This window comes from Mastomys coucha, unplaced genomic scaffold, assembly GCF_008632895.1.
Source record: "Mastomys coucha isolate ucsf_1 unplaced genomic scaffold, UCSF_Mcou_1 pScaffold15, whole genome shotgun sequence".
NCBI classification, from domain to species: domain Eukaryota; kingdom Metazoa; phylum Chordata; class Mammalia; order Rodentia; family Muridae; genus Mastomys; species Mastomys coucha.
In genome coordinates, this window is record NW_022196897.1 from 46749448 (window position 1) to 46777432 (window position 27985).

Below are 27985 nucleotides of genomic sequence, written 5' to 3' on the forward strand. Positions count from 1 at the left end.
AGCAGTAGGTGAGAGCTTAGATCTACTTCAGAAGCATGAAGCTTCTGATAGAACTGGGAACAGCATGAGCTTTTTGAAGCCTCAAAGCTCACCCTTGTGACACATATCCTCCAACGAGGCCACACCTCCGAATCCTTTCCAAACAGGGGCCCAACCAATCAAATACATGAGCCTATGAAGATCATTCTCACCCAAAACACACCTAGGCTCTGCTTTAATTGCAGATGATCCTGTACGTATGTAATGGGGATGCCATCTTTTTTTTTTTTTTTTTTTTTTTTTCAAAAAAACAAACAAACAAACAGAACATGGGAGCTCAGTGGCCTAGCAGTGTCCCAAGGCTAGGTTAGGAGACGTAAGGAAAGCCTTTGTGGGCATCAGTGATTCCTCATGGGGTCTGCATGGATAAAATAGTTGAGAAACTTTAACCAGCTTGCTGGTACCCCGCCCAGCACTGGCCTTTGCTGTGAGTTCCCCGCAGCTTGTGCTGTGGAGTGGGGGGGGGGGGGGGGGGCTGCAGAAGAGAGGTGCCTGCCCTGGGCTGAGGAAGCACCCCTAACGGTGTGTTTATTTTGCAGGAAATGCCGCTTGGGCGATGGCCACTTCCAAACCTGATATTTTGATTATACTTTTACAGAAGTTAATGGAGGAAGGAAATGTGATGTACAAGGTAAGTGGCATTGTCTCTTTCTGTGCTGCTTCTGTTAACCTGGGGGCCGCCCCTCAGTTTGGTATTGGATACTGCAGCCATGCAGGGCAGTAACTCTGCAAAAATGGAAGTTCCAAAACATTCCAGCATGACCTCCTGTCTAGATGCCTGTTAATTTCCAAACAGCTGGACCTTAATGGGAAAGAACTTCTCTTTGAGTTTGGAGACAGTTGTTGCTAATCCTCCAGGCCGTGGCTACTGCATGAAAGAGAGCCACTGCTGGGTGAGCTGCCATATCCGACAGGAAGGTCCCTTGGATTTCCTGCCTTTCAGAGTTCCAATTATTGCCCTGGGCCTAGTCAGGAGGTGCATAACAAAAGACACCGAGAAGCATTTACTGAAGGAAAGGGTGTTTAAGAGAGGGTGGTGCAGTAACTGAAGTTGTTGGCTGCTAAGCCTGGCAGCCCAACTCTGAATCCCAGGCCTGCTGGTGGAAGGAGAGAACTGAGTCTTATAAGTTGTCTTCAGAATTCCACGCGTGTTCTGTGGCATGCATGTGCCTACCTTATACAAATATATACAAAATAAATACATATTTAAAAAGAAAATTAAAACCATTCAGTGTCATCGTCCTCCCCTCCTCCCAACCTTTTACCTTTCAGATCTTAATTCTACAAATTTGGGAGTTTTAAGTGTTTTTAGTGATATTTTTATTTAATGCAGTCAAGTAATATATGCCCAGTTACTCAAGAGATAGTTAATTTTCTCAGTTTTTCCACGTTCCCCCCAGGAATGGAAATAAGGTCCACAACTTCATAAATTTGACTTTAAAATTTCTCCAGAGAGCTATCAAGTTTAGATCCATGGTGGGTAGCCAGTAGTGTGTGCTTCAGGTTTTGTAGTCTGTGTGGACTAGCCTGCCCACTGCTGGTTCAGAGGTAGTCATGGGTTATATATGACAGGCAAGGGAGTGTGTCTGTGCCCCAGGAAAACTGTAAATACACGCCTGTGAGTGGTGGGTGGCCACACCAGAGCTAGGTAGACAGACATACAGGCCATTTGCATAGATGACTATTCTTTCAAGACCTGTAATTAGGTAGAATTAAGAGTATGGGGGAGGGACCCACGACTATGACTGCTTTAATCCTTTTCGCTACTAGGGAGCTTTATTTGCTATGCTCTTGTTTCTTTTTGTCATTTTTTTTTATAGTAACAAATAACTAGGCATATATCATGACCCAGCAGGGTTCCCAGCTTGAAGTCAGTTGGAAATTGAGTTCAGGGTGTGTATTGTTGTGGCTTTGAAGTGGTTTTAATATGGATTCTGCTAGGTAATTATGTCAGAAATATCAAGCCATTTCCAACAGGCTGCAGTTCCTGCTGTGCAATGAGACTGACTGAGCAAATGGATTTCTTTAGCCTTGAGAGTGATGTGCTGTGTGTGGCTCTGATTTTTAAAGCCAATTCTTCGGTGCTTCTAAAAGAAAAATTATTATTCTACACCAAGCTGCAGGTTTATCCATGAGGTGCTAGCTGCCTTAGAAACCACAACATTTTTTGTTTCAATCTGATTTCTATTATACTTGAAATTAAAATATATTTCAGAGAAACATGTTTCTTGAAGTAACACTGAAATTAGATGTGAGAAGATAATTGGATGCAGAAGATGGAGACTTAGTGATTTCTTTGCAGTTCGCAAACACCTTCTTGTTGAGCCATCTTTTCCCTTGCCGTGTGACAACCTGTGAGGACGATGCAGTCTGAGGTCGTTCAGGCTGCTCAGTGTCCTGGTTCCTACTAAGAGACCTTGCCATCCGGGTCCCTTTCATGGGCTGTGGCGGTTTTACATGAGGGTCTCCAGCATGGTGGTTCCTCTTAGGGTCCCTGGGAAAGAATAACTTTATATGATTTTTGAATCCTAGAAAGGTAAAATGAAGGAGGCAGCCCAGAGGTACCAGTATGCCTTACGGAAGTTCCCTCGGGAAGGACTTGGAGAAGACATGAGGCCATTCAATGAGCTGAGAGTCTCCCTCTATCTCAATCTGTCTCGATGCCGAAGGAAAACCAATGTAAGCCATAGCTGTTGTCCCTCCCAGTTCTATGGCAGTTGGTGAAGGCCAGGCCCTCGCGGCCCAGTCTTGTGACTGACTAGGGTGCTGTGGGGGCCTGCTGCTCTCAGGCACCTCTCATAGGGCACAGCCACTGTCTACATCACAAAATGCTGATGGAAAGCACTTAGGTTGTAGAATGTGCTGAGGTTGGATTTCCTTTGCTGATATTCAGTGAAAGCAGCAAATGTAGGCTGTGCCCTGTCCCTGCCAGCTGTGACTGCCAGTGCTATCAACAGTCGAGGGCCTGTTCTCTCCACGTTCAAGAAAAGTCCAAGACTTTTGTCCAAGTGTCCATTACAGATGACCTGCCTTGTGGCCCCTGGGTTTGCTTAGTAAATACTCCCAGTTTAAAACCAGTAGTGGTCAAGTTGTGCTTTGTTAGTAGTAGACATTTTGTAGTTCTTCCTACTGATGTTTTGAACCTACCTCCACTCCCAGCCCTCTTCCAGCCCCACCCTTCTGCCCGCTACCTTCTCCAGCGTAGCTCATCTGCCCTGGGCCCCACACCTGCCCTGCACACAGACACGAACTGGCTCTTGGCCTGGCCCTTCTCCTGCTGACATTGCCTTCTGCTGTGTGTTACTTTCTCCTGAGCCATAATTGCTGCTTCTGTGCTGGGTGCTTAAGGATAGTCATAAGCTCTGATTATCTATCTTAAACAAGCAGACTGGAGCGGGGGTGAGGAGGGGGAGAAGGGGGTGTGCCTGTCCTGCCCCCAGGAGCCGGCAGGGCCCCATGCTCTGCTACCCATAGGGCAGAGCTCCTAGGAGAGAGCCCCTTTTCTCTTTGTGGGTGCTGCTTCTGACTTTGTTTAACTGTTGATACCAGGACTTTGGCTTGGCAGAAGAATTTGCTTCAAAGGCTCTGGAATTGAAACCCAAATCCTATGAAGCCTTTTATGCCCGAGCAAGAGCGAAAAGGAACAGCAGGTACTGTCTGGGGTCACCCACGTGACTACCGGGGCATTTTTTTGGGAGGTCAAACCTGCTAGTTGGGTTTGAGGTTGTTTTCCTTCACTAGAGTTATTAGGCACTTCTCATTCCTTTCAATAAAAAAACAATAGCTTCTCGGGGGTGTTACTGTTAGTGGCTAACGTTTTCTAGATGTTCTGGTATCTTCCCCACCCTACCCCAACACAGAACACCTGCTGAGTTCTTGTCTCACGTGAGATGGACAAATAGGGGTGACACAGAAACAGAAGAGGTTATGACTGAACTCTGAGTTAGAAAGGGATGTAGGGAGGACCAGGGAGGGCCGTAAGCAGAGACCAGTGCTTAGAGGCACAGGATTCTGTGAGCAGGATTCTGACTCCCTGTGCCCTGGCATCTTTTTAGATAGATAGATCAGAGACCCAGAGTCGCAAAGCCCCTGGGTCAGAGTGCAGCACTTGTCTTGGCTCAGCAACTCTGGGCCAACCAGGACTTCCCCAGCAAGTACCCGGACCTCACCCCTTTCCCTTTGAGGACAGCTAGCTTAAGGACGGTGCTTCCAGAGCATGCACATGCGGGGCTTCTAATCACATCTTCTGCTTTTGTATGAAGGCAGTTCCTGGCCGCTCTGGCTGACCTGCAGGAGGCTGTGAAACTCTGTCCCACCAATCAGGAAATCAAGAGGCTTTTGGCCCGTGTTGAAGAAGAGTGCAAGCAACTCCAGAGGAACCAGCAGCAAAAACAGCAGGGTCCCCTGCCAGCTCCATCCAATGACTCGGATAATGAAGAGGAAGCACCAGCCTCCAGTTTAAAGGAGCACTTCCCCATTGAGGAGGCAGAGGAGGAAGAAACCTCTTCACCGGAAGAGGCCATTTCTCCGACTCCCAGATCGCAGCCTTCCCCATACATCCGCAGCCTTCAAGAGGGATTACAGTCCAAAGGCAGGCCAGCATCCCCACAGAGCAGGCCAGGGGTCAGCAAGTCCCTGAGAGAGACTGTAGCTCAGCCAGGCTTGGTTATGCAGCCTACCAAACAGGCACAGATAGTAAAAACCAACCAGCATCTCAGTTCTGGGCAATCTAGCATGAGAAACAGTAACACAAAAATACAAGGCTCTTCTCAGAACCCTCCCCCAAGCCCGATGCCAGGTAGAGTATCTGCAGCCCCTGCCGTGAGCAGAAACCAGCATTTAGAGGGAACAGGTCCCTTCACTGCTGGAACTGGTTGTGGCCACTTTGGGGATCGGCTGGGCCCCAGCCAGAGCCTCCAGCTGCAGCGCAATGAGAGCGGCGCTGCGTATCCTCTACCAAGCAAAGTCAAAGCTGCCGAGAGGCTCCTGGCTCATGCCTCTGTGGCTGTGGACGTGGCACCTCCAAGCCAGGGTGGACCAGTGAGCTGCAGCGATGTGCGGCACGCAGCTTCACTCACTAGCTCGGGCTCCTCTGGCTCTCCGTCAAGCAGCATAAAGATGTCCAGTTCCACCAGTAGCTTGACTTCGAGTGGTAGCGTTTCAGACGGATTCAAGGTCCAAGGACCAGATTCTCGAATCAGAGACAAAGGTACAACCCAGGTGCAGGGCAGCACCGCCGAACACAGGCCCCGCAACACTCCATTCATGGGCATCATGGACAAGACCGCCAGGTTCCAGCAGCAAAGCAATCCTCCGAACCGCTCCTGGCACCCGGTGGCAGAGGGGCTACTGACAAACACAGCCACTGCAGCTGGCCTGCAGTCTAACTCTGAGAAACCCACTCTCAAGCCCGGAGGATATTGTAGCCAAGCCAAACCATGTTCGGTTTCCCCCCTGAGCATGGGCGTCCACAATGGGGCTCAGGGGAAGGAGCTGGAAGAGAACAAATGCCAAATTCCAGCCCTCTGTCAAGACAACAGGATAACTAAGGGTGTTCCTCATCTCTACCCAGAGGGCATCTCTAAGCAGCCGCTTCATGTCAGTACGGAAGCCCACAGGAGCCACCTCACTTCAGCGAAACCAAAGCGATCGTTCATAGAGTCCAATGTGTGAGCCTTAAGCAACCCCTGTGTAGAATCTGGAGTGTAGTGTGTTGGCTCTTGGTAATAAGTAATGTCTTTTTTTCTTTCATAATAAAAATTACATGTTAGCCATATTTTCCACCTCTTGGGTGGATCAGATGCCATTGACATATTAAAACTGTAGGATAAAACTATAGTAAGTAGCTAGAAATCAGCCGTAAACAGAAATACTAAAAAGCATTGAAAACTGTTGTCAGCTTCTATCCGGCCATTGAAAGTCTGCCAAGAAGACACCAACTGATGCCGTTCTCTTTGGAGATCATTCGGTTTGCTCTGTGTAAAAGCACAGGTACTTAGAGAAGAAGAAAAAAAGTCCACTGGTAAAAGTTTAACTCCTGACATAATATCAGAAAGTGTATTCTGGAAAAGGTGGGGGTGGAGGGGGTGTGGTTTAAGTTACAGATCCCTTAAGTCAAACCTGTCCTTACATATGTGTGAAAACTGCAACCTAAGTGATTTCTAGCTGGATATAAGTGTGACTTTTCTCCTGTACCCGAAATCCAAGCGCCGCCAAGTATCATCCGCCCTCATGGCGGTGACTCGAGAGGGTCAGACGCCTACTTCCATGATACAGTCATTTGTAGAGTATTTTTGTAGCCCCCCCTTTTGAAACTCTACTTATGCTTCACAGTGTTGCTGATAAGAGGGAACAGGCTGGCTAGAATTTTGATTGGTGTCCAGGTCAGAGTTGTGCTAAAGTACCAAGATGAGCACTCCTAGTGGCGGCTACAGATTAGCGCTAACTGGTTCCAAAGAGTGTTCTGGACAGTGAATGTCCCTGAAACAAGCTTCTAATGTCCTCTAGGGACAGTGTTCAGACAGGATCCTTGAGGTCTGGGTGACGGTTTTGATTTCCTTACGCAGCCCGTTATTTCATAGTCACGTGTCATATATATAAATAGCTAGCCCGTTTTCTTCAGGCTTGTAAATATAACTCAAAGGAAGTTAATCTAAAGACAAACAACGGAACCCGACATCTCTCTGCATGTTTTTTTGTAAGCTCCATCCATGCCGGTTGCCGCACTGAAAGATGCGTTCTCACGGCTTGTAACAGTATACCCGCAATGGCACTTTATCTCATTTGTATGGACACCTCTGAGGTGCTACTTAAATCCAAGCTGACAGATTTTTCATCTGTAAAGATAAGGTACAGGAATGAACCTTGGTTTAAGGTATTTTTATATGAAAATGGTGTTATTGGAAGATGTTCAAATGCTGGTTTGAGAGAGGTGGGAAAGTATTTTATATATTGAGATGTGAAATGTATTTTCTAGAATCGGGGAGAAGGAAGTTCTATATTTGCAGAATGTTTTAAACGTGAGTACCCACGATGCTCCCATGAACACCGTTAAGGTTTTGTACGAAAAGGAACCTTGCAGCGTCATTCGGTGTGTCTGTTCCTGTGTGTAGAGTGCTTTGTACAAACAGCTAGGCCATTTTTATAAGCTCTCTCTGAGTTCTGCTCCAATTATTATGGCTTATTTATTGTTTTCCTTAATATTTGTGAAAGTCTTACTCTTTCGTTATGTAGTTTGTTTCTGCACAACTACTGTACTTTTCCACATGGAATAAAACCATTACTCCAAGTTGGCGTTCATTGCTCAGTGGGTAAGCAGCTAGGAACACCTCCCACGGCTCTGCCTTGCTTGGCCACCCTAAAGAAGCACTTTTAACACACCAACAAGCAATGTTTTGTTTTAATTTCAGAATAAGATGGGAGCTTCTAGAAATTCCAAAGTACTCTAGTCTCTCTCTCTTTTTTTTTGTTTTGGTTTGGTTTGGTTTGGTTTGGTTTGGTTTGGTTTGGTTGGTTGGTTGGTTGGTTGGTTAGTTGGTTGGTTGGTTGGTTGGTTTTTTCGAGACAGGGTTTCTCTGTATAGCCCTGGCTGTCCTGGAACTCACTCTGTAGACCAGGCTGGCCTCGAACCCAGAAATCCACCTGCCTCTGCCTCCTAAGTGCTAGGATTAAAGGCATGCGCCACCACTGCCCAGCCTGTACTCTAGTCTCATAATTAGCAATTTTGCCTTAAATAGGAAAAAAGCACGGAGAGAGCAATGTGGACTAATAGTCTCTCTGGCCACAGATATCTGTATACTGTAACTGCCAGCGCACTGTGCCCTCGCAGGACAGCTGCATCTTCCAGCACATTTGTAATATCTTCCCATTGAAATGGTCTGTCTTTATGACCACGGATTTGTCTCAAACCCTGTAAGACCAGAGATTGTTTTGGATGTATCATGATAAAATTCTTACTTGAAGTATTTTATATTTATATATTTTTCATTTAAAAAATTTCGAGACTTTCCCATATGCATACTGTATTCACACTATCTCATGGTTCCCAGTTGTCCATCCAAGGCCTCCTCCCATCACACCCCTCCCCCATGCTTGATCAAACTCATGACCTTTCAGTTATTGTCGAGTGCGCATGCGCGCGCGTACACTCCTAACCTATGGAGTTCAGTTAGTGTTGCTCAGATGTCACGCGTTTAGGGCTGGATGGCCCATCGGGGAGCTGGCCCCTGGAGAGGATGAATTCTCCTCCTTAGCAGCCATTAACTGCCTATAGCTCTTCATCCAGAGGAGGAGAACCTGTGAGATCTACCTCATCATTGTTGGCACATTTCTGGTTTTTTTTTTTTTAAAGTACTTTTTAGAAATAATTTTTTGAGAATTCCATACATGAGTATATGACCACTCCTCCGGTTTCCCTCCCACAACTCCCTGCATCCCTATCAATTACATGCCATCCGAAGTCCATGGTTTGGTTTGGTTTTACTAACCTACTAAGCGCAGTTAGTGCTGTGCATGGGTGTGGGGCTCTCTGTGGAGCAAGGGGATCTACCACTGGAAACACCTCCCACAAGATTTTCCCTCCCTCGGCAGCTGTCACCTGCCAGGAGACGGTAACTTGGAATCGGAAGCATAATACTAATTCAGGTTACTGTTTTGTCGGTGACATTCTTACAAGCCTAAAGCATCTCCAGTCCTCAACACTATTTCAAAGGTAAAACACAAGAATGGGCCAGGAGGGCCAAAGTAGGGCTGACGGTTCTCATCTTAACTATCCTGTTTGGCGAGCAGCCAGCGTGTGAGGAGAGACAGCATTACGTAGCTGTTCCGATTTTGCTTGGTAAAGATTGTTCATGCTCATTATCCAGGGAAGAAACCTTGGGGTGCTCCAGGTCAGAGGCACTGACTGGCCCTGCTCCCACCTACTCCTGAAACCAGCCTGGCCCACAGCGTCCAGCAGGGGCTATGTCTTGACCTTCTAGTGATGTGGTCTTAGATTAAATATTGAAGAGGAAATTCTTTGGTATCTTCTGTTTATATAAAAAGTGCTAAACTTTAGTTTTCAGGGATTTTGCTTTATAAGCACCTAAGACATCTAAAAAAAATACTTTTAAATTGCCCTTTCTAGCAGCAACTTTCAGTGATTGTTACCTTTTATGTAAAAAGCTAGCCAAGCTTCCAGCAAGTGTGTGTGTGTGTGTGTGTGTGTGTGTGTGTGTGTGACAAAGATGCTTTAATGGTGACTGTCTTCTAAATTAAAATGTTAGAAATAACAATTTCTCTCCAGATAGCAATGTGAAGCACCACTCTGTAGAACCCATTTTTACCTGTTTTGCTCACAATGAAACAGTAAATCATGTAGAATAAGATATAAGACCTGGGGCTGGAGAAATGGCTCAATGGGTAAGAGCACTGACTGCTCTTCCAAAGGTCCTGAGTTCAAATCCCAGCAACCACATGGTGGCTCACAACCACCTGTAATGAGACCTGATGTCCTCTTATGGTGTGTCTGAAGACAGCTACAGTGTACTTAGATATAATAATAAATGAATCTTTGGGCCAGAGCAAGTACGGACTGAGCGAGCGGGGCTGACCAGAGCAAGCAGAGGTCCTTAAGTCAATTCCCAACAACCAGATGAAGGTTCACAACTGTCTGTACAGCTACAGTGTACATAAAATTAAATAAATACATAAATAAATGTTAAAAAAAGATATATGATCTTCTACAATAATAGATGGAGGAAGGGGGTCTGCCTAGGAAACAAAAGAAATACATCTGTCCAGAAGCTCACAATGCAGTGATTACAAAGAAAGGACATTGTTCTGGCAGCTAGAGATGGCAACTTCTGCAAAGGAATTTACTCACTGTGTGCTTATGAAATAGGAGAAAGTAAACAGAATATTTACATTTATCCACGATTTCTTTTTGTTTTCTTTGTTTTGTTTTGGGGGCTGGATTTTTCTGTGAGGCCCTGGCTGTCCTGGAACTCACTCTGTAGACCAAACTGGCCTTGAAATTAGAGATCCCCCTGCCTCTGCTACCCAATGGGAATAAATGTGTGGACTACCACCAGCTCTTTTTTCTTTCCTTTTTTTTTTTTCAATTTCTTTTTTTTTTAAAAGATGTATTTATTATAAGTAAGTACACTGTAGCTGTGTTTAGACACACCAGAAGAGGGCATCAGATCTCGTCATGGATGGTTGTGAGCCATCATGTGGTTGCTGGGACTTGAACCCAGGACCTCCAGAAGAGCAGTCAGTGCTTTTACCTGCTGAGCCATCTCACCAGCCCCTTTTTTTTTCAATTTCTAAGCAATATTTTATTTATGCACACCAGACTGGGACAATCTTGTGATTAAATGTCCACAATGCTTTTCATTTAGAAAATACTTTTAAGGTTTGTTTATTTTATTTATGAGTGTTTTGTCCGTCTGAATTAAGTCTGTTTGCTTTGCGCATTTCTAGTGCTTGTGTAGGCCAGAAGAGGGCAGTGGATTCCCAGGACCTGGAGTGGCAGGGTTGTAAACCACTGTGTGGACTCTGTAAATTGAACCGTAGTCGTAAGGAAGGACAGCCAGCACTCTTAACTGCTAGCCCACTTCTCCAGCCCCTCATTTACAAGATTTTCTAATTTCTTATTTTCTATGGTGCTACATGAATGATAGAGCATTTTCCCACTGAGCTGTCCCACAGGCCTTTTAAAAATTAATTTCAGTTACTAGTTTGTATATTCACCCATACATTCACGTTGTTTGAGACAATGTCTATTTGTTTATTTACATCCCAAACATCTCCACCCCATAGGGCCTCTCCCCATCACCCTCCCCTTTCCTCTGAGAGGTACCCCCAGTATTTCCCACCTCCCACCACCACCACCACCACCACACACACACACACAATCAAGTCTCTACAGGGATAGGCATATCCTCTCCTACTGAGGCCAGACAAAGCAGTCCTGTTGGGGAATGGATTCCACAGGCAACAGCTTTGGAGACTAAGCTGCACCTGTGCTTCATATGTTCCAGTAGCCTTGGTCCAGCCCATGTATGCTGTTTGGTTGGTGGCTCAGTCTCTAAGAGCTCCCAGGGGTCCAGGTTAGTTGACTTTGTTGGTCTTCCTGTGGGGTCCCCAGCCCCTTCAGGGCCTTCATCCTCCACCTCTTCCAGAAGAGTCCCCAACGTCTGTCCCATGTTTGTCTGTGGGCATTTGTATCTGTTGCTGTCAGCTCTGGGTAGAGCCTCTCAGAGGGCAGCTGTGTTAGCCTCTAGACTACAACCATAACAGTGTCATTAGTAGTGTTAGGGATTGGTGCTTGTCCATGGGATGGGTCTCAAGTTGGTCCAGTTATTGGTTAGTCATTCCTAACCATAGGTGGCGGTGGTGGCACCTATTTTTAATCCCAGCACCCAGGAGGTTGAGGCAGGTGGATCTCTGTAAGTTCAGCCTGATCTATAGAGTGAGTTCCAAACCCTGTCCTTCAAAAAACAAAAAATTAGGGCTGGTGAGATGGCTCAGTGGTTAAGAACACTGGCTGCACTTCCAGAGGTCCCAGGTTCAATTCCCAGCAGCCACATGGCAGTTCACAACTGTCTGTAACTCCAGTTCTAAATGATCTGGCACTGCTCACACATGGGCAAAACACCGGGGCACAAAAAAAAAAAAAAAAAAAAAAAAGACAGGGATCTATGTGTGTCACCTTAAGCTGCATATCACCTCTAAAGGTTGCTTGTGGGTAGATTCAGTGGTGTTTTCATGGCGTGACACCTCCAGGAGCTCAGGCAGCAAGTCTCCATTGTCTTCTCTAACATTTTTGTTTGTTTGCTTGATTTGTGTGTTTTGTTTTACTAGAGAAGGGCTATCACATGTCCTAAGCTAGCCTTTAACACGCTTTGTAGCTCAAGGTGACCTTTAGGATCCTCTTGCATTGCTCTCCCAAATGCAGAGTTGCAAGAAGGTGCCAAGACTCACCTGCGCCAGAAAGTCTAAAAACCTCTGGAGTCAAACACACCCTTTTCTAAAACTGGCTTCCAGACTTCTCAGATTCCTGATTCTCCACCCATAACATCTATATAGTGTCCCAAACCTTATCTCCAGTTCAGGGGATCCATTTCTTCTGACTTTCTAATGCACCAGGACACTTACACAAATGAAAAATGAAATAAGATACAATCTTTTTGTTTGTTTGTTTTTGAAAAGGTGGTCCCAATGTAACCTTACCTTCCGTGGAACTCACCGTATAGACCAGGCTGGCCTCAGCTCACAGAGATTTACCTGCCACTGTAGGGGGAGGGGCCCGTGCCACCACACTGAGATAAAGCGAAACCTTAAAATATTATCCTAAAAAGCCAGAAATATTAATCTGAAGTGAGCCAGAACCATGAAAAGAAAAAAAAAATGGAAGTTTGCTTAGCTCAGCCAGAGATACCAGTAATTAGGAGGCTGGGGGCAGGGCTTCATGGCGCATGCTGGAGGCTGAAGCAGGAGGATTGCAACTTCCAGCCAACCTAAGCCACAGAGCTGGTATAATGTCAACTGCAATGGAGCAAACACCAAAAACCTGGCTCAAGAAAACAGAACCATAAATTAACAAACAAAAAGCAAATAAGGCAAAACTACCTTTAGAGAAAGAAGCCAATCTCTCTCAAGGTGAATATTATGCTTCAACGTTTAAGATTACTGTGCCTAAGAGAACTATAAAACAAAAATGCTTCTAACCTGTAAGCCCCACTTGCCCAAGGATGGTAACTTTCTATAATACTGGAAGCTATTCTTGTAATTGCCTGGTCTTGTACAAACCGTGTGTTTTTCCTTCTGTAAACAGGCTTGCTTGCCCAACTGCACGTAGGCAGGATGTATGCTTGACTGCACATAGGAGGGATGTGTGCATGATTACATGTATGCAGGAAGTACATCAGCATGTGTGTTTGTCCTTGATTACACACATGCCTTGTAAATTTTGCCTTTATAAAACCCCTGACTAATGTAATTTGGTGCTGCATCTTGAACGTGCTCTCTGGTGCCAGTTTTGTTATGGGTCTAGAGTCATCCAGATATTCACCAATGCAACCATGAATAAATTTAAATAAATAAGAGGCTTAATTAAATGCTGGCTAGTCCATGGATACTGGCCAGATTCATACCCAGGATTTCTAGAGTATGGCTTTCTTTCTTAATTTTAACGTTCTTGGGCACTTTATGAGTGTTTGGGGACCTAAGAGGACAAAGGCCAAAGACAGTGTTCTACTTCCTGCCCTGGCGGTTTTGTTGTAGTAAGCGTCCTGGGCAAGCCCAGTATTTGAGAATGTGAGCACTCCCAAGTTTTAAAAGGAAACCAGCTCGACATTTCTGAGAGTTCAACAAAGTTAATCAGACTGTCTGACCTAGCTCATTCTGAGATTGAATGATGGAGAAAAAAACCCTTATGCTATACAAATTTAGAATACAACAAAATTGCTATTCAACATTCCCTGGAGTGATTTTTTTTCAATTTATTAAAACAGTTTACAATTATATTGTCAAAATTCTTTTATAAAGGTTACTGAAAATTATGGAGTGACTGCTCTCCAAGGTGGAAAAAGCCACAGAATCTAGAATATTCCAGGGTATAGAAGTTATAGAATATGGCCTATACCCAATAAGAACACATTTAGGCATTGCAATTTAAAGTCATAGTAAAGTTTTATTTCTATACATTTCTCCATTATTGCAAAAAAATATTTTCACCTTTTCAGAAATAGCAATAATAGATATATAAATCTGTGTTTTAAAGATAATTGATGGGGGGGGGGGGAGCGGTTGAGACAGGGTTTCTCTGTGCAGCCTTGGCCATCCTAAAACTTGCCCTATAGACCAGGCTGGCCTGGAACTCAGAGATCCACCTCTGCCTCCTGAGTGCTGGGATTAAAGGTGTGCACCACCACTGCCCTGCTCATAATTTACAGTTGTTAAAAGTAACTGAATTTGACATTTGTCTTTTCCTTTTATTTTGCTTTTATAATGGCTGCTTAGCCATTCTGAATCATTAGAAGGGCATCACTGAAAGTGTATCCAATGCCTGTGAACAGGTTCACTTCTGATGCGTCTCTAACCATCGGTTGATGGCCATTTTCAGAGTCCTGTTTGGGGTTAGTACCAGTGAAGGAAGAGCCAAATTTGTCATGGGGCTCGTGCGCTTCTTTTTGTGGATCCAACTTTCCATTGCTTCTCTCTCGTAGGAGTAGCCATCTGAAAAAAGCACATTGCTTCAGTCAGGTGAAGAGTGGTGATTAGGATGAGTAAGATGAACTGCACTCAGGCCAGGTGTCTGTTGTGAGTTAAATGGTCATCTCGCTTTGCCTGTGCCATGTCCAAAATAGACCAGGCACAGCAGCTGGCCTGTAGCCCTGAAGGCATGCTAAGCTTGGACTGTGCTCTGTGAAATATTAAGTCCAGAACAGTGCCACTATATACTTACCTTGTTCCTCTGACACACAGCAGCTGAGACCAGAACCCTGTTGAAATTCAGACACTGTGGTTGAAAAGGGGGGTATCGGGTTGTTAAAATTTTGTGAAAATGAGAGGAGAAAAGAGACTTAAGAATAACTTGGCAAGACCCTTCAATGTATCAAACAGCACAAGAAAGACTGCTGAAAGAGATGTGTTGTGGAGGAGCTAAATCACTACCATTTTTATGCCACGCTCATGCTAAATCGTTTGCCTTCACACATGTGAAGACTGGGGTCTCTGGGATGGGTAAAGGGATACCAACCTATAAGCCTAGCCTTCGGGAGGGGAGGCCAGTCTGGGTGTATGTAACGTTAGAGTTTATCACTAGTATGTTCATTGCTGAGCTTGTCCTGTTCTTACTCAGGCTGAAGACTTGCTTCTCTCTGTGCTAAATCCATAACATCTGCAACTGCTGCAAATCATGCCTGGGCCTTGGCATCCTCCTGCCTGCCCATGCAAGTGTTACAAGTCTTGCATCGTGGTGTGCGCTTCAGCTCTGATTCCATTTGTGTCTGCTCTTAGCTCTGTATGGCTAATGGCATTCTGTTGTATAGCTGTACATCTTATGTATCCCTTCTATTGACAGAAGCAAATTTGGACTGTTTCTAGTCTAGGGGTATTCTCCATGCTGTGGTCTATGCCCAGCTTCCCGTGTGAACCTGGGTACACACTGAAGAACTACGTTGTATGTTTTGGGGGAAATGCCTAGTGTGTTTCAACAAGAGCCGGGCTTTTTTAAATTCCCACCAACAATTTCTGTTCTTTTTGTCAGAGTTTATTTCCCAATTTTTTGAGACTAAGCCATTAGTTAATACAATTGTCATGTGGCTTTGACTTACATTTCACTAGTGACCATGACACTGCGCATACTGCCCCATTGTTCAATTTTTTTTTTAATTTTTAAATTTTTTTCCCTTAAAGGACATGATTTCACTATGTAGTCCAGGCTGACCTCAAACTCATAGCAATCCTCCTGCCTCTCCCCTGCTGGAATTATGTGCCACCCTGCCCCTTTCTAATGATCAGATGTTGAATTATAACAGCAGTTTGAGCAAGAAAACCTCCATTTTATTGTTAAAGTTGCACTTGCTGAACTCTCATCCCCATGACACTGAAGACTGACAAAGCATGTGCAGTTCAGCGTTACTCAGAGCCCTGCTGTTAGAGCCATGGTGACTAATTCCAGAGCCAGCAGGCCAGATGGCTAAGTGTGCTAAGTGTATTTTAGCAGAGGTAAAGGACCTTTAAAAACTTCTATCAACCACTGTGGTAAAAAGCCTTGTGTTACCGCTGGCAGTACTTACAACGGACTGAATATCTCTGGATGCTCTGCATTCAGAGAGAAGCTTACACTTTCTGTTTGCTCTGTTCCTCATGTTCCTCTGTCTGCTACAGTCAGAGGTGTGACTATGTGACTGTGAGCTCTTTTCCCATTGTATGGAGCTGCTTCGTTATGGAAGCTGCTGTTGGTACTGTGATGGCCACGCTTACAGAGAGGCAAGGTCTGTGGTATTAGACAGTATTCTCTTTAAAAAAAAAAGTTTACTTTCATTTTATGTGCATTCATTGTTGTTTTGCCTGCACTCATGTCTGGGTGAAGGTGTCAGATCTTGGAGTTACAGACAGTTGTAAGCTGCCATGTAGGTGTGGGATTTGAACCCCAGTCCTCTGAAAGAGCAGTCAGTACTCTTTAATGGCTCCATCTCTCCAGTCCACTTAAACAGTCTTCTTATGTCTTCCTGGGATCTGGATTATGTGACCCCTAGTTTTAGCTACAGCTATCCTGTTTCAGATTGCAGGTGGATTATGCTGTGAGCTTTTTTTTTTTTTATTTCTGTGGATTACAAATTCTTTCATTATAGAAACAGTTTTGAGGAATTTCTTTTGACCTGTTAGTTACCCTATATTTATTACTTTTTTTTTTTTTTTTTTTTTTTTTTTTTTTTTTTTTTGGTTTTCTTTGTGTAGCCCTGGCTGTCCTGGAACTCACTCTGTAGACCAGGCTGGCCTTGAACTCAGAAATCTGCCTGCCTCTGCCTCCTAAGTGCTGGGATTAAAGGTGTGCACCAACACTGCCCGGCTACATATTTTTTTCTTAATCAGTAAGCTACTCTACTCCAGTAGAAGACCCTGCTTCTATTTATGAGGTTGAGGGAAGCGTCATCTTCTAGTCCCACATACATGCCAACATGTATACACACATCCTCACAGCAGACGTTTCAAGCTGTCCTACCAAGTTCATCCCAAAACAGAACTCCCGGGTTCAGAGGACCACCAGAGCTTTCAAACGGTCTACACTGCCTCTCAGAACACCTCAAATCCCTGAAGACAGACAACTAAAAACAAGTGTAGGATGGTGATTTTCCATTTAGATTTGCATAAGTAAAATTCAACGATAGTTAGGTAACTGAGCTCAAACAGGTCATCAGGAAAAACTACTTTTTCTTGTTTGCTTGTTTTCACTACATGTTACAGCTTTACGATTGATGTGTGTATGGGCTTGAGGGTCTTACCCAGGACTGATACAAACTACCAAGTGCCCTACCACTGAGATTCATTCCCAGGACTCCAGACTTTACACAGAATGAAGAAAAGTTCTACAATGAGTTCCTGGAGAGATCCTGGGAAGATGGCCCAGTGGGTAAAGTACATGATGTACAAGCATGAAGCCCTGAGCTTGGACCTCAAGAAAGCCAGGTGGTAGGGCAGAGCTGTTCTCCTACAGTGAGATAGGCGGAGACAAGAGAATCCACAGAAGCTGGGTCATCCTCAACAGAGTTGAGGATCAAAGACCCTGCTCTCAAGCAAGGTGAAAGGTGAAGACCAAAACCAGCTGTCCACTGACCTTTGATGGGAGTTCATGTACAACCACATTCACTGACAGTGGCTCCTGGAGTCTTCAGTGGGTAGAGTCCCTTCTAGCTTCTACTGTATTTACTTTGTATAGAGAACAATGTATAGGAGTGACCTTGTCTTTTCACCACATACACATGCTCTAGATGTCAAACTGGAGTTACCAGGCTTGGCCAGTCCTAATCCCAATGTGCTAGTTCATACCTTCCCATTCCTAGACTTGAATTTCTAGAGAGAGCAAATTAAGTATTCCTAAAACTTTCTTGCTCCATTATGTATTGAAGCTATCTTTAAGACAGATAGCTGCCCTGCAGGGTTAACACTGAGAAGTTACAGATTTCAACCTCTTAATGGCTTTCTAAAGGATGAGTCCATGAAGTACCACAGATGTTCAGTACGCAGTATACAGTTAATACTATGTCATTATACAGGAACTATGACATATTTGACCTATATCACAAGCTTATCTTGATTTCAATCAAGAAGACTTTCAAAGGTCACACAGGTATAGATAAGAGTCCTGAGATGGAAAGCCAGGCAGCCTGGCTCCAGAGTATATACTGATATTCTGCACACTAAGAGCAATGTCCAGAAATGACTCAGTAACTGGAGTTATGAGTACAGTCTCAGTGGGAAGATATCAGCGTTAGTAGACCAGGCTGTGAAGGTTGTCTAGAAAGGTTTAAGAGAAAAAGTGGAAAAGAATAATACAGCTGACATTTTCCTATAGGAATGCCGGTCAAGAAAAGAGTGTTCCCTGAACAAAAGAACAAATACATGCCATATCAATGCCTTGAAGCAACACACAGCAATCCGTTCAGTGAATCTGAACTCAACCGGAGTATAATTCCCCTTTGTCGGGACTTCAGACAACAAGCAAAGCAGTCAGACCTGCGATAGTAGATTCTTAGGATTAAAAAATGATGAATCAACATGAAAAATAGTACAGTGGACTCCATCAAAATCAAACATTTTTTTTTTCAAAGAAGCCAAAGAGAAAATACAGGCAATGCATTGCCTTACAAAAGACACACTTAGAATATCAAACTGATAACTCAATACAAAATGAAAAAAGGGCTAGAGGGCATATTATGAAAGATGTAATAGGAGGCATATGAAAAGGTGCTTCATTGCAGGGAGAGGATTAACAGTATAATATGATTCAGGATTAGGACAACCAACAACACGTGTTTGCAAATATGGAGCAAAATTGGAATTTGCAGTTATGAACTTAAAATGGTGTATCCACCGGGAGAAACATCTGGGTAGTTTTAACATGCACGTAGTAAATAACCTACAAGGTCCACTGCTGAATATTTTATCGTGAGAAAATGAGTCCTGTCCAGACAAAGATCTGGGCATGAATGTCACAGGAGCTTCAGACATGACAGCCCATTGCCAGCTGGTGGAGAGATGCATTGTGGTATATCTAGTGCAATGGAGCACTACTCAGCAATAAAAAGAAATAATTTACTGATGTAAAACAAGATACCTGATTTAGAAGCATCTGCAAGTTTCAGGCTTCTACTGAGGGAATTATGGGAGTAAGGCAGATGGTGACAGAGAAAGATACCCAGTGTCCACCTCTATGTGTGCATGCCCACCTGCACATGCACATGAACACGCAACACATGCAGTCTTTATGGTTGATAGCCACATGTACTTAAGTGAAATTTCAAAACTTAATCACTTTGTCTCAATTATAAACTTACTATTCTCCATTTATTTACTACAAATATACAGCGTGCAATTTTTTACTTTGCATCTAATGATTTAAAAAAAAAAAAAACTCACCTAAGAGAAACAAAATGGCAATTCTGACCACGGCCAGTTACAACAAGCTTGTGAGAAGTGTTCCCCTGTCCTGCAGGTAGCACATTGCACACCTGAGCCCCGCAGCCCCACACGTACCTGATGCAATGACGGGGTCCTTCATGACCTCTCTGGTTATTGGGCAGATGAACTCATCAGGGATTCCAGAAGAAAGAGAATCCATCCTGGTCCTGAGCTCTTCAATACTCCTCAGGACTTTGTTGCGCAGCCCTAGAGATTCTAAAAGGATATCCGTTACATTAGGCAGCAAGTGAAAGTCTGTGAAATGAAACGGGAAGTGCAATGAACTCTCAAAACTTAAGGCTGTGAGGACGGGAATGCACGGGAATGCACGAGCTATCAGTATTGTTCTCTCATATGGTAAGTGCTTAGCTTTCTTTTAGTGGCACAACACTCAGGCCAACCCAAAGGAGGAAGGAGATCTGGCCTGTCTTGAGGTGGAGGACTGCAGAGGGAACACTCAAGAATGAAGCCTCCTGCTGTCCAGGAAGCAAGAGAGGGAGAGGGAAGGTGAGTGAGGCCTGGTGTCCTCTGCAGGGTCACACCACCGTGAACTGGATCCCACTGAGCCTCAGTCCTTAAAGCTCTGCCACCCCCTGCACTATCACAGGCAGGCACTTGAGCTTACCACAAGGATGCTGATGCACACACACATCCATGTCCTAGCATCCCAAAAAATGACACACAAAAAAAGTCTCAAACAAGCAAAAACCCTGTCATTCCTACCTACAAATATATGATTATTCATTTCAGTATAGGGATTCTGACCCAGCTAATTTGCACTCGCCATCTGAACTTTCTCCCAGCTTATCAACTCCAAGTTCCAAGCTCCGCAGCACCATGCAGTATTCCGAGGGCCTGGCTATGAACCAAGGCCAGTGTGCACATACAAGTCCAGTGACTGGACTGAAGGCTTTGCTAATCTTGTCCAGAATTGGTTTTCTTCTTCTATGGCATGAATACTTTATACTTAACAGTATGACAATTGCATTCACAAATGCACAGACTCACAAATGCCTTAAAACATCTCAGCATCGTGGATGGATACTCCTTGTACAAATAAATGTATGACATAGTAGTTAGTTCTTAGGGGAAACAATGACTCTGAACCGGAAGAGTTGGAAGGCAGAAGACGAAGCGCAGAGCTAGAGAACACATCCATGTGGCACTCTTTATTCACCCTTCTTGAGAACCTGGTTTTTTGAGACAAGACCTTACTATGAGGGTTTCACTGGCAGTGCAGAAATTGGTTTACCTTTGGTTAAAACACTATATTGAGAACCTCAAGCGTGTTCAAATCCCCTTTTCTTACATTTACAAAAGGCCTCTTGACAAGGGGCTGGGCAGTGCTCAGTCTCTTAGCAACAGTTTCTGTGTCCACCATGATGGATATGCTGCTACCTGGGGACACTATACCCCACCATGCTCCAAATGGTCAGCAGATCTGGGTTTAACATGGGCATTAGGAACTAAGAGATCAAGCTACAGTGACAAATGCAGGCAAGCATTTCTGCCTGTAAAAAGCAAACATCAGTTTGCCTTTTCTACTTATTTTCAATCCCAACTTTAATTCTGTCTCAGCCAAATTTACTGTCTTAAGGAAAAGTGTGCTCTTCCTAAAATTCAAGGCTAGAGAACATTCTTTGTAGTTTAAAATAGCATTTGAAGATTTAAAGTTAACTTCTGTCCTGAAGAGAAATAAAACAGAACATTTCAACACCCTTCAGAATGGCTGGGTATGTAGCATGCATGCCTATAATCTTAACCTGCAAGAGGCCTAGGCAGCAGGATCATAGGGTCATAGCCACATAGATCTTGATATGTAATGCTAAAACATCAGATATTTCAAAGTGATATAAAGGACCAGATGTTCCAGTGAACATATTTTCTAATTCTGCTTCTGAATTTTTGAAATTGCCAATTTCCCAAACTATGAAGCATCATATTCATATGTTGAAACCTGTCACCGTTGCTTTCCAGCCTTAGGCCAAGACCAAGTACGACAACAGAAGCAAATCACACAGTAGTGTTAAAAGGCGAGGCTTTGGGGAAAAACAGGATCAGAACCCTTATAACAGAGCCCAGAGAGTGAACTCATCCGTTCCACAGAGTGAGGCACGGTGGGGAAAGTACTGTCCATAAACCAGAAGTTTCTCCCGACTGACACCAAACCTGCCAGTCCCTCATCTCAGGCTTGGCAGAAGGAAGAAATCAATTTCTGGTAGTACCTAGTCAATGGCATGTTGCCACAGCAACAACCTAAGTCAACAAGGAAATGCAAACCAAAGCCTAAAGGAGAAACCACAACTGCTAGATGGTGCTAATAACCAGAGGAGACAGGTGCTGGGAAGAAACCAAACCCACCCACAGACTGTAGAATAAACAGCCTGACAACTCCTCCAGTGTAACACATAGAATCATCAATGATTCACCGATTCTCTGTTGAACAGATACACAAGAAACCTAAAAAAAGACATTCATACAAAAACTTCATGTTCATAGAAGTATCATTCATTACATCTAAAAACACGGAACTGGGGCTGGTGAGAGGGCACAGCGGGTAAGAGCACTGACTGCTCTTCTGAAGGTCCTGAGTTCGAATCCCAGCAACCACATGGTGGCTCACAATCATCCATAATGAGATCGGAAGCCCTCTTCAGGTGCGTCTGAAGACAGCTGCAGAAAATTACGCCGGAGCGAGCAGGGCCGGAGCAAGCGGGGCCGGCAGAGGTCCTGAGATCAACAGCAGCCACACACACCATGGCTCACAGTCATCTGTACAGCTACAGTGTACTCACACACATAAAAAAAAAAAAGAGAGAGAGATAAAATTAATCTAAAAAAAAAAAAAAATGGAACTCTCCCGAATTCTATCAGCTGATGACAAGCAAAAGGAGAAAGGATGGATGGAAAGGTCATGTGTACCAAGCACTAATATATAATGTCAATAACAGGTGGATTTGCACACAAAATACTGGTTCCAAAAGCTGAAAAGGGAAAGAAATAAGGGATGGGATGTCTTTTAGTATTGATAAACATGTTCCAAAATTAAACAGTGGTAATGGATGTACTACTCTGTGAACATGAACACAAGCACACACACATATACACACACACCACTGCCAAGTGTAAACCTCACTTCAGAGAGTCACTTTGACTGGTGAGGTCTCTCAGTCAGTAAGCTATCACACAAGCATGAGGATCTGAGTTCAACAGCCAGAACCCATGTGACAAGCCAGGCTGGTGGCCCATGTTTATAATCTTAGCACTGGGGATACACAGCCTGTCACAAAAACAGTATGGCTGGCTCCTGAGCAACAACAGAGCGTACCCTGTGCCCCGCCCCCACGTGCACACACACCTATATACATGGACTTAGACACACAAACACAAAGATTTTTTTTTTTGAAAAGTAAATTTTAAGGATCTGAACTATAACCAAGTTTTAAAATATGTACCTTTCTAAAATTATAATTTCAAGCTAGGCTTGGTTACATGAAGAAATGCTTCCTTCTTCCTAAGTAGGCCAGTGTACTCTCCTAGAAAGAACTAACCTGGATTAGAAGAAGAGGAAGAGGGAACGGCAAGCAGCTAAACCATCAGCTGGGGACCTCACTAAGAATTTGAAGACTGAGGCCAGGCAGTGGTAGCGCATGCCTTTAGTCCCAGCACTTGGGAGGCAGAGGCAGGCGGATTTCTGAGTTCAAGGCCAGCCTGGTCTACAAAGTTGAGTTCCAGGACAGCTGGGACTATACAGAGAAACCCTGCCTCAAACAAAAAACAAAACAAAACAAACAAAAAATAGGGGCTGGCAAGATGGTTCAGCGAGTAAGAGCACTGACTGCTCTTCCGAAGGTCCTGAGTTCGGATCCCCAGCAACCAACCACATGGTGGCTTACAACCACCTGTAATGAGATCTGATGCCCTCTTCTGGTGCATCTGAAGACAGCTACGGTGTATGGGACCAGAGAGAGTGGGGCTGGAGTAAGCGGCCATCTGTACAGCTACAGTGTACTCATACACATAAAAATAAATAAATAAAATCTTTTTTAAAAAAAAGAATCTGGGGCTGGAGATGGCTCAGTGGTTAACAGCACCGACTGCTCTACTGAAGGTTGTGAGTTCAAATCCCAGCAGCCACATGGTGGCTCACAGCCATCTGTAAAGAGATCTGATGCCCTCTTCTGTGATATCTGAAGATAGCTACAGTGTACTTACATATAATAAATAAATAAATCCTAAAAAAAAGAAAAAACGAATCTGAGCCGGGTGGTGGTGGCGCTCACCTTTAATCCCAGCACTTGGGAGGCAGAGGCAGTCGAATTTCTGAGTTCGAGGCCAGCCTGGTGTACAGAGTGAGTTCCAGGACAGCCAGGACTACACAGAGAAGCCCTGTCTCGAAAAAAAACAAAAACAAAAACAAAACAAAACAAAAGAATCTGAAGACTGCCAGTCTCTACTACCCTTACCGATTTTCAAATCACCAGCCAGACTTTCCTTTGTGAGATGCAATAGTTCTTTCCCATCGATGTTGTTTACCCGGAAAATACCGACGAGGTCCTCCAAGCCTTGAGCACGAAGCCATACTGAGACATCCTCCTCTGACCAGTCTTCAATGAAATGTTTCAGCTGATCATTCATGCTTCCTGCTTTAAGACACACAGCCCAAGTGAATGGCAAACCACATGCTGCTTCTCCAGACATTGCCACTTTGAACATGTTGTACTGTTTAACTTCCTTTTAAGACGTGTAGTAGCTCTTACAGCAGTGAGCAAATGCTACAGGAAATGCTATTCTTTAGGAACCTCTTCACTGCAGAAAGACAAGTTTTGTTTTTGTGGTGCTGGGGATCAAATCTCGTGCCTTGTGCATGCTAACCACACCGACTTTCACTTCTAGTCCAATTTCTCATCACTATGTAATCCTTCCACCTGTGAAGGGAAACTCAGCTTGCTCTATCATCTGCATATCAGCATACCACATAGTTACTGCCAGTGCTGAATGGGAAACTCCTAAGCTGCATGCCTGTGTTTTTCGGTGAGGCCAAGGAAGAAAGCCAGCATGATATATCTGTGATTCCTATTCTGTCCTCGGGCTACATTTACCAGAAAAACCTAGCTCCAAAGGTAAATGATGTAAAAACCATGGGCATCGTGGTTCACACACGTGAATGTATGTGCAAGCATTTAACACCCCTCTGACACAGGACCCTCTAAAATTAGTTTTAAGGTACATTGAAATTGGGTCTGTATGCTGTGTCGAGAAAGGCGATATAAAGAGCATGCTGAGCTTGAAAGATGGCTCAGTGATTAAGAGCACTGTCTGCTCTTCCAGAAGTCCTGAGTTCAATTCCTAGCAATCACATGGTGGCTCACAACCATCTGTAATGGGATCCAATACCCTCTTCTGGTATGCATTGAAAACAGCTACAGTCTACTCATATAAAGTAAATAAATCTAAGAAGGAGAAGGAGGAGGAGGAGGAGGAGAAGGAAGAGGAGGAGGAGGAGCATGCTAAAGGACTTATTAAAATTTAGGTTTGGGAGGATAGCTCAGAGGTAGAGCCCATACCTAGTGTGCACAAGGCCACAGGTTCAATCCCCTGGACCACACAAAAAAAAAAAGACAGACCCAGATTTCTGATTAGTGTTGAGATGGGTTAAGGATGCTCAATGCTTGGGCTGGGGCTAGAGCTTGCAGAGGGCACTTGCCCAGCAGGACAGAGGTCTCAGGTTTGAGAGCACCACAAAACAAGGATGGGGTCATCTTACTGACCTTGGCAAGGCGTTTCCAAGTCAAACTGCCAAATGTTCACTGTCTTGTCCATCGAACCAGTAGCAAGTAAGAGAGTGTTGGGTGCGAACGCACAGGTCGTGACATACCTAGGCGACAGACAGATGGAGAGATGGACGCAGCCATTACATAGAGTCTGACTATTTGTTCATCACAGTAAAACAGTGAGATTCATGTCTGACCTGGTATGCTGAGTCAGTGTGTGCAGCACACTCTGAGTGCCCTGAAAGACAACAGAATAACGGTTACTCGGGCAGGAGACAGGCTAGGGAGACTCCTCACTTCCAGGATCCACAACATCTGAGTAAATTCCTAGTAACTAATGTGTTGAAACTAACTTAGAGACAATAGGAGAGCTGACATCCCTAACTAAGACTTAGAGCTTTCTATACAGGGACCCCTGACATTTGCCAATTTGATTAAGACTGTTAATAGAAACTCAACTGCATAAAAAACAAAGTATAGAATATTCCTGCTGATGTATCTGATCTGTGCTGCATGATCAGCGAATGAAAGTCCTTGACATTCCGACTACACTTAGGCAGCCATCGATGTACAGGTATTGTCCTCATTAGGGTTTCTATCGTGATAAATACAACACCATTTCTAAAAGCAACTTGGGGAGGGTTTACTTCGCTTACACTTCCAACCCACAGTCTATCACTGAGGGAGGTCAGAGCAGGAACTGAGGCAGGAGAGGCCATGGAGACCTGCTGTTTCTGGCCTGCTCTCCACGGCTTGCTCTGCCTGCTTTCTTTCAGCACCATGGTCTCAGGGTGCAAATACACAGATCCTGACATACCTAGGTGATGGACAGATGGACGCAGCCATTACACAGAGTCTGACTAGTTAGTTCATCACAGTAAAACAGAGTGAGATTCACGTCTGACCTGGTATGCTGAGTCAGTGTATGCAAAAAAATGCCCGGTACAACTGCCTACTAGCAATATGATGGGAACATTTCCTCAACTGAGGTTGCTCTTCCAAGATTAGAGAGTAAGGACAGGTGTATTCAGTGAGGAGTAGCACATGTTTTGTAGATAAAAGGCAATGTTATAACTATTTGTGAATATAAAGTATCCCGCAACCAGCTGGTAGGAAATACCAGCTCTGCTTCATCTGGCTTGAGTGTTTGTTCCCAATTGTTGCAGGAGCATGCAGAGAGTTTAACTCCTGTGTGGGTAAGTAAGCTTTGCTTGCTACCGCACTCTGATGAGTTATACCTCCGCCGACTGGCTTGGCTGATGCCTCAACCCAATCAATGAGGAGTCAGGCAACACTGATTTTCTCTTAAAGATCATTCTCATGGACTATTCTTTTAGTAAGACGTAAAACTTCCATTTTTATTTATACTCAGGCAACTCAGCATTTACTCTTATAAATCTGCCCCAAACTTGTATTTGTCCAAGGCTATAGTCATCATAAAGACATTATTAAAATATCTAAAGCTTTTCCAAGTACTTTACTATTTCAGCATTGTGAGAATGTATATTATATTCTTGGGTACCATAAATATCTATATTAAAATAAATATATATTTTTAAATAACTAAATTTGAGAAATGTAGTTGTCTCATAAACAATTTATATAGTTTAACACAGAAAATATGAAGTACTTACGATACCATATATGATGACAGACTTATCCACTGACCTTAAAAAACAAAAACAAAGACAAAAAACAATGGTGAAAAGTTCTATAAAAATCGAGTGCAGCCTCCTAGAAAGGGAGAAGACTGAGGGTGAGCGTCTGGAGTGGACTGGCCACGCTGGGGAGGGGCTCTTCTTGTAGGAAAAAGAACTGCATGTAATAGAGAAAACTCCGACACCATAACAGTGCATGTGGTTTACACAATTGATTAAAATATGTCATTTTATAAATTTTCCACCCTTAGAAGAGTCTTTCTGCAACCACCATGCACACGGCGAGGTCAGCAATGCTGTCACGGTTGTCGCCTTTGAAACTGTCTAAATTCATCGTGATGAAAATGGAGTGGGCTCCAGTAAAGGCGGCACACTCCCTGTTCAGTAGGCGACTGAACACTAATACTAACAGTGTGAACTAAACTCAGAACCTTTGTCATAAATTCAAAAGAAGAATTATACTTGAGTGGCTGGGCGGTGGTGGTGGCACACGCCTTTAATCCCAGCACTTGGGAGGCAGAGGCAGGCGGATTTCTGAGTTCGAGGCCAGCCTGGTCTACAGAGTGAGTTCCAGGACAGCCAGAGCTACACAGAGAAACCCTGTCTCAAAAAAACCAAAAAAGAAAAAAAAAAAGAGAATTATACTTGAAAACTTCAACTCTGCGACAGGAAGCATATAATTTTGCATAAAAAAATCCAAAACAGTAGAAAAATTACCAAATATCATATATGCCAGACATAAATTTATAAACTTTCTCATTTAGTCCTGAATTCTGTAAATTACAAGTTATTGTTTCTGGAATTTCTAAAATTCTTAACGAAAAATCCATTTTTTTAAAGCATCTTTTAAATAAACACTAAGGAGTGACAGGCTGGGTTGACACACGTCTTTAATCCCAGCATTTCAGAGGCAAAGGCAGGTGGATCTCTTGAGATTCAAGGCAGGCCTGGTCTACAGAATAAGTTCCAAGACAGCCAAAGATACACAGAGAAACTCTGTCTCAAAAATCCAAAAAGTAAATAAATAAAAATTTAAAATTAAAAAATAAATAAAAAACAAAGAAGGTAATATGATGGATGGGACTTCCCAGCTTCTTAGTAACATCCCTGTGGACAATTATCCAGGAGAAACAATAGCTGCCCCACAGCAGCCTCTAACTCTGGGGCTACGCAACTCAGGCATGCTGCTGGACCCAAGCAGTGTGGCTGGAGAGCAGCACCACATTCAATGTTAAAGATGTCACAAAAGACAACTGAAAAATTCACAGCACCAATATACGCACACTTGCACACACACACACACACACACACTTGTACACACACACACACACACACACAGAAAGA

The 27985-nt window shown here is 43.9% G+C and overlaps 2 protein-coding genes across 15 annotated transcripts in view; one reads left to right on the forward strand and one right to left on the reverse strand.

Moving 5' to 3' along the window:
- Nucleotides 1-7327, forward strand: part of Tanc1 (tetratricopeptide repeat, ankyrin repeat and coiled-coil containing 1) — a 236999-nt gene extending 229672 nt beyond the window's left edge. For all 10 annotated transcript variants that reach the window (XM_031370329.1, XM_031370332.1, XM_031370331.1 and 7 more), the window contains 4 exons: nt 579-670; nt 2572-2718; nt 3589-3689; nt 4302-7327. In XM_031370329.1, the coding sequence (XP_031226189.1) occupies nt 579-670; nt 2572-2718; nt 3589-3689; nt 4302-5712 (1751 nt within the window). In that variant the 3' untranslated portion in view covers nt 5713-7327. The remainder of the gene's footprint in view (nt 1-578; nt 671-2571; nt 2719-3588; nt 3690-4301) is intronic.
- A 6367-nt stretch (nt 7328-13694) lies between these two features.
- Nucleotides 13695-27985, reverse strand: part of Wdsub1 (WD repeat, sterile alpha motif and U-box domain containing 1) — a 32150-nt gene continuing 17859 nt past the window's right edge. For 3 of the 5 annotated variants that reach the window (XM_031370343.1, XM_031370342.1, XM_031370339.1), the window contains exons 6-11: nt 26618-26651; nt 25181-25221; nt 24981-25087; nt 23676-23855; nt 19285-19425; nt 13695-14259 (exon numbers count right to left, since the gene is read on the reverse strand). In XM_031370343.1, the coding sequence (XP_031226203.1) occupies nt 14102-14259; nt 19285-19425; nt 23676-23855; nt 24981-25087; nt 25181-25221; nt 26618-26651 (661 nt within the window). In that variant the 3' untranslated portion in view covers nt 13695-14101. The remainder of the gene's footprint in view (nt 14260-19284; nt 19426-23675; nt 23856-24980; nt 25088-25180; nt 25222-26617; nt 26652-27985) is intronic. The other 2 variants (XM_031370344.1, XM_031370340.1) reach the window with 1 other exon arrangement.